This window comes from Doryrhamphus excisus, chromosome 5 (genome assembly GCF_030265055.1).
Source record: "Doryrhamphus excisus isolate RoL2022-K1 chromosome 5, RoL_Dexc_1.0, whole genome shotgun sequence".
Lineage (NCBI taxonomy): Eukaryota > Metazoa > Chordata > Actinopteri > Syngnathiformes > Syngnathidae > Doryrhamphus > Doryrhamphus excisus.
The window spans coordinates 19,645,223-19,656,784 of NC_080470.1; the positions used below are offsets into that span (position 1 = coordinate 19,645,223).

Genomic DNA, 11,562 nt, shown 5'->3' on the forward strand with positions numbered 1-11,562 from the left:
CTAGCAAACAATTTTGAGGGTGGTAAATGAGCTAGCATACAATTTTGGGGGCGGTAAATGAGCTAGCATACCACACACAAGTCATGTGTTTTTTGTTTCATTAAAACTTTAAACATCTCTCTATAAAGTAAGAAGTAAATAAACCACGAATGTAATGGAGTTCCACAATAAAATTGTGTTCGTTTTAAAAAAAAAAAAAAACAAAGGGGGAAAAAAAGAGGCGGTATTGCTTGGAACGGTCACGTGAATGTCACGTGACTACCTCAAACGTTAATTCATTCATTTTCCAACGCTTAAAACTATAATTTCTGTACTTCAGTGACTTAATGGTTTCAATTTAGTCGATCACATGTCGCATTTTAACACATTTCAAGTTAAAAACTATTTAACTTTACAAATCCCTCAACCCGCCAACCATTAGCGAATGCTACGTAAGATATTTGACGTAAGACGTGGTGACGTATTTTAAACCGCCTTAGGTACGTTACGTAAAGCCGCCGCTGGTTTCGAAACGTAAAAATGGCGGACGCTGAGCTCAATGAGCCGGACGCAGTTCAGCTCCACCAGGAGGTCGTCGCGAAGGAACGTAAGTAAATTATACCCGCTTGTTATTTTTTTTAAACGCATTTTGTTTTACTATTTGAAACGAAGCCACCTTTTCATCTTGGCAATATCATCTGTGGTCCACATATTCCAAGTTTGTTATCGCTCAACTTAACATGGGCCTCACCACGGAGCTCCGCCGTAGGACCCAAATAATAACAAAAGGTTAGCTTAGCACGTACATTATAAAGCGTCTTCACTTAACGTTGCTCAAATGTATGTATTTTTACCAGCAGATTAATGTGTTATATTTCATTTGGCGTCAATAAAATTAGTCCTCTTTTGTAGCTACACAACACCTACACTAAATAAAATACTTCAAATAAACACTAATTGAACTGTAAACAATCCAAACACTACTTTTACGTTTAATGCTTTTGTATCAGATACCTTAAATAACATTTAGTTTTTAATCAAGAAAATTAAGTTGTCAGCATTTTTGAAGTAAAGTAACAAAATACAAAACATAAAACTACTAAGCTTTAGCGTAAACAGCTTTAAGGGTTTTTAGGCAGGTTATTTTTCCAATAAATACAATTATCAAAATAGGAAATACTGTAGTTCTGATTAGGACTGTACCTAAATACAGTACATTTATATGTATAATTTAACATAATATGACAAATGGTAATGGTTTAATTTCATTTGAACATGCATCAGATTCCAATTGAGTGCATCCCATAATCAGTTCCCAGTTCCACATGTCCAAAAGGAGTAGGAAGAAGCAAAGCTTATTAAATCCTACCCCTCCATCTGGTACTTTTCCAATCAGTAACTGTTACATTTGTTCACTTCCTGCTTTCCATAATACAGTTTGGTTTTTTTTAAAATAATGTACCTCGTACCGAAGTAGGAGGTGATATGAGCATCCAATGCCATAATGTGTACCATAGTAAGTGTCAATATAGTGATATATATAGCACATCATGACTGGTTCAAGACTCTTGAACATCAAACAGCAAACATCAATATGGGTTCCATATCACCACATACTTCGGTACGTGACAAAAAAATTAATAAAATAAATTAATAAAATCATGAATGAATGAATATTTTCATTTTATTAATTTATTTTATTTTTCATGAATGAATGAATAATTTTTTATTTGATTAATGTATTTTATATTTATTTATTTTGTTTATTTTAGTATTGAAACAGTTTTTGAACTTGTTTTAAATTTAAATAAATTAATGAAATAAAAAATTATTCATGAATGAATATATTTTTTATTTTATTTATTTTATTTTTTATTTGTTCACTTCCTGCTTTCCATAATACAGTTTAAGTTGTTTTTTTTTAAATAATGCACCTCGTACATATGCGCTGCACATAATTTATTTAGTGGTTTTCTCGTGAAAATAAGTGGTGCTAATATGCCAGAAATGTAAGAAGTAGTTTCTTTTGTGTGTTTTGAAGAAGGTGTGGCCTCGACTGATGAAGTTCCCGGAAAGCCAACAAAGGACGAAACGGCTTCAGACAACGATGCCAAGCCCTCAACCACTACCGGTGACTAAATTAATCATTTAGATTTAAAATCATAAGATTGCGCTAACCGTGCTCTTGCCCACAGACAGACACATCTCCATCCAAACTAAACTGGAGGATCTCGAGATGTTGGTGGACCTCAACGGTGGTGAGTCGAAATGAAACGCGCCACACGGGAAACTGAGACTAAGTCGGATACAAGAGGACTAATTTTTGTTTCTACCCACCAGCGGGACGCAAGTCTTGTCCTCTGTGTCCGGAGGAGAAGTTCAAAGCCTGCTACAACCACAAGCTGCGCAGACACCTGCATAACCTTCACTGGAAAGTCTATGTGGAGTTTGAAGGTGGGAAAGGAACGCATTGGTTGCTATTCCACATGCATACACTTTTCTTTTAATCTATCGTTGTTTTTGACTATTATTAGGCCAGAAGATGTGCATCTGCCATTTGCCCTGTAGAAATCCCAAACCAAGTTTGAGCGGAGATCAGGTGAGTCGACACTGATATCAGAATCAGAAATGGTTTTATTGCCAGACGCGTACTAGGAATTTGTTTTGGTGAAGTAGGTGCAGACACATCTATTTAAAAAAAATGAAAATACAAAATATACAGAATACAGTATAAATATATGTACACCAGGGGTCTCAAACTCAATTTACCTGGGGGCCACTGGAGCTAGGGTCTGGGCAAGGCCGGGCCGCATCAGGTTTTCAAAAAAAAAAAAAACGCATTTATTAAAAACAGAAAAATATACAAACTTTTTCAGTGCTTTGGTTCCGATTTTCTACAATAAAAGCTCTGATAAAACATTCCACTGTTCTCAAATATCTTAATTTTTATTTTTCTGCACAAAATAAGATGAAAAATAAATCAACAAATCAAGAATAAAGAAAATCAATCAATCAGTAATAAATAAATATAATAATAATAATAATAAATTGGCAAATAATAAAAACTTAAGAAACCACATATAGTTGGTGGGTAGACAAATTATTTTTTTCAGATTTAAAATGAACAAAGCATTATTAGAGCCCTGTAGACATGACAAAACACGACTATAGTCACATTTATACTTTTTTATTTACAACATATTGCGCAACTGCAGGGTCTTGAGACACATGCTAACTCGCAAACTAGAGAGTTAGCGACCTAAACGGTAGCCTTCAAGTTATTTCCTTTAAACTTAAATAGCCAAAGACTTACCACTTCCACACGGATAGGGAGGATAACTATTAACAGTTATTTAACCTTTAACATGAACATTAATCAAACGTAATAATTTTTTCTGGGTACATGATACCATACAGCATCCATATCAAACTTAAGACTCATTCATTCATAAAAACGTATATACTACGCCTTTGGTATTGAATGAGTTAAGTGCTAGTTAGTGGATTAATCTGGCAAGCACATGATCTCCCCTGAGTGAAAATGATGAAGATGTACGGATCCTTGCAGGTGTCGGGGAGACACGTGGCTCACTACCACTGCGTGGTTTGCTCAGTCACCATCGCCCGCAAGACCGATATGGTCAGCCACTTGAAACGCCACATCAACAAGGGAGAGACTAAGTCCAGCTACTCGGGTGGATCAGACCTTCTGCCGGAAGAGCCTGGTGAGAAGTTGATCACACGCTTGAGGGCTGTGATCGTAGTAGTCATGGTAGTCATAAGAGGAAATAGTAAGCCAACACAGCCATCATTGTGTAAATATCTGGCAATGCCTCACACGTCCTTGAATATGAATATTATTATAATGATTATAATATTATATTTTATATTAATATATTATAATAATTATTGATATATTTAATTATTATTAATTATATTTAGTTATTATATAATTATAATTATATATAATTATTATATATATCATATAATTATTATAATATAATAATCAAATAAATAAATACAAATATGTTATATTAATATATTATATTAATTATTAATATATTATATTTAATTATTAATATATATTATATTGTAATATTATAATTAATTTATTTTAATAATATAATTTGGCTGCCTGTCACGGGTGCTCGGTTAGGTTCAGGTACGTACGTTTCCCCTCAGTGGACGGCGGCACTCGTGCAGCCCCAGACCGTGACCCGAGCAGCAGTATTGCCGTGTAAATATCTGGTGACGCCTCACACGTCCTTGAATATGAATATTAATATAATATTATATATTATATTTATTATTCATTCATTCATTTTCTACCGCTTTTTCCTCACGAGGGTCGCGGGGGGTGCTGGAGCCTATCCCAGCTGTCTTCGGGCGAGAGGCGGGGTACACCCTGGACTGGTCGTCAGCCAATCACAGGGCACATATGTATAGACAAACAACCATTCACACTCGCATTCATACCTATGGACAATTTGGAGTGGCCAATTAACCTAGCATGTTTTTGGAATGTGGGAGGAAACCGGAGTACCCGGAGAAAACCCACGCATGCACGGGGAGAACATGCAAACTCCACACAGAGATGGCCGAGGGCGGGGACCGAACCCTGGTCTCCTAGCTGTGAGGTCTGCGCACTAACCACCAGACCGCCGTGCCGCATATTTATTATTAATATATTTAATTATTATTAATATATTTAATTATTAAATTATATTATATTTAATTATTAAATTATATTATATTATAATATAATAATTAATTTATTTTAATTAATATAATTTGACTGCCTGTCACGGGTGCTCGGTTGGGTTCAGGTACGTACGTTTCCCCTCAGTGGACGGCAACACTTGTGCAGCCCCAGACCGTGGTCGCCTGTTGACTCATTTTCAACCTTTACAGGCTGTACACTGACTACTCTAAAAATACTAAATACATCCCTCCATGCACAAGTGACATGTGTCGCACACCACACAGAACCAGGAAGTGGTTGTTTGAGTACTAAATATACTGTGGAAGCCTAGTAAACACACCCTAAACTATGTCTCTGTGTGATTGACAGCATCGTCTGGTCAGGTGTATGAAATCATGAAAGAACTGGACACGCATGTGCAGCTGCTCCCCATGTACAACACGCCGCAGAAAAGTGACACCTACTTCAACCGCAAGATGAAGAGCAACAGGTTTGTTGGACGATTTGGCTTTGGAAGCATCTTCTTTTCATTCCTTCATTCATTTTCTACCGGGCCAGAGGCGGGATACACCCTGGACTGGTGGCCAGCCAATCACAGGGCACATATAGACAAACAACCATTCACACTCACATTCATACCTATGGACAATTTGGAGTTAGCCAATTAACCTAGCATGTTTTTGGAAAACTATAGGGCTGTTATTTTGTCTACAGGGCTCTAATGTTTAAAAACTCTATTTAGAAAGTCATAAACAGGTTTTCGGTCGTGTGGTTAGCGCACAGACCTCACAGCTAGGAGACCAGGGTTCAATTCCACCATCGGCCATCTCTGTGTGGAGTTTGCATGTTCTCCCCGTGCATGCGTGGGTTTTCTCCGGGTACTCCGGTTTCCTCCCACATTCCAAAAACATGCTAGGTTAATTAGCCATTCCAAATTGTCCATAGGTATGAATGTGAGTGTGAATGGTTGTTTGTCTATATGTGCCCTGTGATTGGCCGGCCACCAGTCCAGGGTGTACCCCGCCTCTCGCCCGAAGACAGCTGGGATAGGCTCCAGCACCCCCTGCGACCCTCGTGAGGAAAAAGCGGTAGAAAATGAATGAATGAATGAATATTTGAAAACAGTGGAATGTTTTATCAGAGCTTTTCTTGTAGAAAATCGGAACCAAAGCAAAGTTTTTTTAATTTTTTTGTTTTTAATAAATGCGTTTTTTTGTTTTTTTTGGAAAACCCAGTCTCACCCAGACCCGAGCGCTAGTGGCCCCCAAGTAAATTGAGTTTGAGACCCCTGTTTTAGAAGGAATCTTGTCCCATTTTAATGGCATCCTGTGATAACCCCCACTTTTTCTATTCACGTTTCAGACAGCTCGTCTTCTGCTCGTTGGCCGTTTTGGCGAAAGAGAGGAGCCCTCTGGAGTGTTTAGATGCTTTCGGAGCCACGGGTGAGACATCTTGCATCTGTTCCATATTGTGCCTGTTTGGGGGGGTTGATGTGGGTGGGCTTCTGCTTGGTCTTCCTGGTGTGGGCGGGGCTCCGGAAGTATTTGATGTAATTTGTGTGTTTCAGGCATCACCGGCCTGCAATGGGCCAAGCATCTTCACAACGCCGTCAAAGTGACCATCACGGACATCAGTGAAATCTGCGTGAAAATGATCAAGGAAAACTGTGACCTGAATCAAATCCAGGTGGATGGAGGCTCTGAGGGACTTGAGGAACCTGCAGGTGAAGTTCAGGAAGATCCCGTCGCCACGGTGGAAGTCGTGAAGATGGATGCCAACGTCATGATGCATTTACGACCCTTTGACTACATGTAGGTTCTCGTTAGGTTTGGAAAGATCTGTCATGCTTGTCAGGATGTAATGAACGTTTTCGAACGATTCATCGTTTGATTCTCTCAGTCACTTGGATCCGTTCGGTACGGCCGTGAATTACTTGGACGCCGCCTTCAGGAATGTCCGAAACATGGGCATCGTCTCCGTCACGTCCACGGACACCGGATCGCTTTTCGCCAAGTCCCCCAACGTGACCCTGCGGCACTACGGCACTCACATCGTACGCACCGAGTACTTCAAAGAGCTGGCGGCACGCACGGTCGTGGCCACTGTGGCGAGGTAAGACGAGCGACTCTCGGGGAGAAACCGTGTGGGGATTATCTCGATTATCTTGATTATCTCGCCACGCTGCGTTATTTATCTACCCTGCAGAGCAGCCGCCCGCTGCAACAAAGGAATCGAGGTGTTGCTGGCAGTGGCGCTGGAACATTTCGTCCTGGTGGTGGTTCGAGTCCTCAGAGGTCCCACGCAAGCTGACGATTCGGCAAAGAAGCTGAGAAAACTGGTTCACTGCCAGTGGTGTGAGGAAAGGATCTTCCTCAAGCACGGCAACATGGTAGATGGTGAGTTCAGGGAACGGGATGTGCCGCTTTTGCTTACGTCTTCATAATTCAACATACGGTTATTTATTATTATTTTGTTTTGACATTTGACTTGAGGCCTGAAGTCTAACGTATGAGAATGGTAATGGTTTAATTTCATTTGAACATGCATCAGATTCCAATTGAGTGCATCCCATAATCAGTTCCCAGTTCCACATGTCCACAAGGAGTAGGAAGAAGCAAAGCTTATTAAATCCTACTCCTCCATCTGGTACTTTTACAATCAATAACTGTTACATTTGTTCACTTCCTGCTTTCCTAATATAATTCAAGTTTTTGTTTTTATTAATTTTTATTTTTTATTATTATTTTTTGTCCGGTACCGAAGTACGAGGTGATATGAGCATCCAATGCCATGATGGGTACCATAGTAAGTGTCAATATAGTGATATATATAGCACATCATGACTGGTTCAAGACTCTTCATCCTTGTATTTACTAAACATCAATATGGGTACCATATCACCTCGTACTTCGGTATGTGACAAAAAAATAAATTAATAAAATAAAAAATAATTCATGAATGAATGAATAATTTTTTATTTTATTAATTTATTCTTCATGAATGAATGAATATTTTTTATTTTATTAATTTATTTTATTTTTATTTATTTTGTTTATTTTATTTTAGTATTGAACCAGTTTTTGAACTTGTTTTAAATTTAAATAAATGAATAAAATAAAAAAATATTAATGAATGAATGGCCTGGCCTGATACCAGACAAACCATGTGATAACCTGTATCAAAGTATCATATTTTTATGTCGTTACTGAAGATTGGACTTTTCGTTTGTTTATGTTGTCAGAGAGAAACTAAAAGCCGCAGTAGAAAATGATCCAAACTGTTGAAATGCAATGAAAGTGAGGAAGAATATAAAAAATGTGGGTGTTTCTTTTAGGGACGCTGCCCTGCAACTGTCATGGAAGTCTGCCTGGGAAGACTGCCGTGCAGCTGGGCCCTTTATGGTAAAGATATCCTTCTCTTCCATACGATCAATCGGAATCACTGCTGAAGGACGTTTGACAAATGTTGCATTCGGAGGCACATGTTTGGTGTGCTGGGTACACCCTGGACTGGTGGCCAGCCAATCACAGGGCACATATAGACAAACAACCATTCACACTCACATTCATACCTATGGACAATTTGGAGTCGCTAATTAAGCTAGCATGTTTTTGGAATGGGGGAGGAAACCGGAGTCGCCAATTAACCTACCATGTTTTTTTGAATGAATGAAGGCCAATGAAGGGGAAACTAAAGTGGTTGGGCCACCCTGAGCAGCAACAATTGCAATCAAGTTAACTTGCAATGATAGATAGCTAGCTATGAATGAATGAAGGCCATTGAAGGGGAAAATAAAGTGGTTGTGCCACCCTGAGCAGCAACAATTGCAATCAAGTTAACTTGCAATCAAGTTAACTTGCAATCAAGTTAACTTGCAATGATAGATATCTAGCTATGAATGAATGAAGGCCAATGAAGGGGAAAATAAAATGGTTGGGCCACCCTGAGCAGCAACAATTGCAATCAAGTTAACTTGCAATGATAGATAGATAGCTAGCTAGAAATGGATGGATATCCATACACAAACACAATAATGACTAAACATTCATTCATTAATTTTCTACTGCTTATCCTCACAAGGGTCAGCTGTCTTGGGGCGAGAGGCGGGGTACACCCTGGACTGGTGGCCAGCCAATCACAGGGCACATATAGACAAACAACCATTCACACTCACATTCATACCTATGGACAATTTGGAGTCGCTAATTAACCTAGCATGTTTTTTTTGGAATGTGGGAGGAAACCGGAGTACCCGGAGAAAACCCACGCATGCACGGGGAGAACATGCAAACTCCACACAGAGATGGCCGAGGGTGGAATTGAACCCTGGTCTCCTAGCTGTGAGGTCTGTGTGCTAACCACTAGACCGCCGTGCCGCCCTCAAAAAATAAAAAATAAAAAATTTAAAATATATAAAAAATAGTTCCTTATTTGTATTTAATTTATTAATTTTAATATACATTTATGTATATTTTTTTAATTAATTTTTTTAACCGTTTTGCTTTTAAAACCTGCGACTCTTAACGGAGATGCAAGACAAATGTAAATGTGTGTGTGTGCAGGTCCGGCTCTCTGTTCAATACCGGCTTCCTGAGGAAGATGCTGTTGGCAGCAGTGCAGCACAGTATGGACGACATCCAGCCACTCGTCAAGACTCTCATTTGCGAGTCCGAGTGCACCACCTTAAAGCCGGTAATCCACGGAGGGTCGGCGTTCACCAACCAGGGTAAAAAAAAAAAACATCCTTTTTGCGTCTGCTGCTTTTTGGCGACAACTAAACTGTGATGATTCGACCTTCCAGTGGAGTGCGGCGTCGTCATTAAGACCTTACAGAGCGAGGAGGAGTCATGTCCCGCTGATTCATCCGGTTCGTCGCGTTCACTCTTGAACTCACCTTCAAGGTCGTGCATGTTATTATTTTTTTTCGTGTCTGTAGGAAAGAGGAAAACGGGAGAAGAGTCGGGCAACACTGTGAAGAAGCTCAAGTCGGATTCGACTTTAGAACATCCGCCGTTCTACTACAGCATCCACCGCCACAGCATGCGTGGCATGAACATGCCCAAGTCAGTACCACTTTTTGTCTTTATTCAGACATTTGTGCTAGAGCCTATCCCAGCTGTCTTTGGGCGAGAGGCGGGGGTGCTGGAGCCTATCCCAGCTGTCTTTGGGCGAGAGGCGGGGGTGCTGGAGCCTATCCCAGCTGTCTTTGGGCGAGAGGCGGGGGTGCTGGAGCCTATCCCAGCTGTCTTTGGGCGAGAGGCGGGGATGCTGGAGCCTATCCCAGCTGTCTTTGGGCGAGAGGCGGGGATGCTGGAGCCTATCCCAGCTGTCTTGGGGCGAGAGGCGGGGGTGCTGGAGCCTATCCCAGCTGTCTTGGGGCGAGAGGCGGGGGTGCTGGAGCCTATCCCAGCTGTCTTGGGGCGAGAGGCGGGGGTGCTGGAGCCTATCCCAGCTGTCTTGGGGCGAGAGGCGGGGGTGCTGGAGCCTATCCCAGCTGTCTTGGGGCGAGAGGCGGGGGTGCTGGAGCCTATCCCAGCTGTCTTGGGGCGAGAGGCGGGGGTGCTGGAGCCTATCCCAGCTGTCCTGGGGCGAGAGGCGGGGGTGCTGGAGCCTATCCCAGCTGTCTTGGGGCGAGAGGCGGGGGTGCTGGAGCCTATCCCAGCTGTCTTGGGGCGAGAGGCGGAGGTGCTGGAGCCTATCCCAGCTGTCTTGGGGCGAGAGGCGGGGTCCACCCTGGACTGGTGGCCAGCCAATCACAGGGCACATATAGACAAACAACCATTCATTCATTCATTCATTCATTCATTTTCTACCGCTTTTCCTCACGAGGGTCGCGGGGGTGCTGGAGCCTATCCCAGCTGTCTTCGGGCGAGAGGCGGGGTCCACCCTGGACTGGTGGCCAGCCAATCACAGGGCACATATAGACAAACAACCATTCACACTCAAATTCATACCTATGGACAATTTGGAGTCGCTAATTAACCTAGCATGTTTTGGAATGTGGGAGGAAACCGGAGTACCCGGAGAAAAACATGCAAGCTCCACACAGAGATGGTCGAGGGCGGGATTGAACTCGGGTCTCCTAGCTGTGAGGTCTGTGTGCTAACCACTCGACCACCGTGCATCCAGCATGATTTATGTTTTTGAAAAAAGTGAAGCAGGCGTGGCAAAGCATTAGCGTAGATATGAGGAAACGAGTACACTAAGTACGTCCCCCAGCGATACTTTACGAGTACACAAACTAAACTCCTTCAAATCTTCTCTGCAGGTTAAACAAATTTCTCCAGTACCTGACAGAAGCCGGCTTCCGGGTGAGTCGTACTCACTTTGACCCAACGGGGGTTCGAACCGACGCCACGCTGGAGCAGTTCAAGTCTGTCCTGGGCAAATACAGCATTCCTGCTTATCCTGGCAAGCCGAGTGTGAGCCAAGATGCAACAATGTGAACGTGAACAACCACCAACATAAACCTCTCTTGTTTTTTTTTTGTTTTATTCCTCTGTTCTATCAGTTTCTGATTGTTTTTAAAATGACTTTTGTATTTGGTAATGTCATATTTTTTTTGCTTCCTTTGTCATAATAATAATAATAATAAAATTGTGGTGCAAAACTACGTTTCTTATAATTCAACTCTAATGGGTGAAATTAGACTTGTAATTCCCCACAACATCGCTAGAGGGCAGTGTTTTCCTGATGGGAACAACGTAACTCAAGGTATAATATTTGAAATACCTGTGCAATTACCGTGTTAGTTATAATATTTCATAACACACATCTGTAAATTAATTTAAATTGTGTATTTTCTGGTGTGCGTTGTACGATAATATTTATGAATGAATGTTGTACGATACATATTTTCCTACTTGTATTACATTACATTT

General features: G+C 41.2%; 1 protein-coding gene across 1 annotated transcript; it reads left to right on the forward strand.

The window, feature by feature from the left end:
* Positions 1-5: 5 nt before the first annotated feature.
* On the forward strand, positions 6-11,291 carry trmt1l (tRNA methyltransferase 1-like). Its single transcript, XM_058073413.1, has 16 exons — positions 6-586; positions 2,021-2,110; positions 2,175-2,237; positions 2,320-2,433; positions 2,514-2,578; positions 3,548-3,704; positions 5,051-5,171; positions 6,044-6,123; positions 6,249-6,492; positions 6,581-6,793; positions 6,887-7,077; positions 8,016-8,082; positions 9,244-9,407; positions 9,483-9,548; positions 9,618-9,744; positions 10,950-11,291. Exons 1-16 carry the CDS (start codon positions 520-522, stop codon positions 11,125-11,127), a joined length of 2,007 nt encoding a protein of 668 aa, XP_057929396.1. The 5' UTR covers positions 6-519; the 3' UTR covers positions 11,128-11,291.
* Positions 11,292-11,562: the final 271 nt, after the last annotated feature.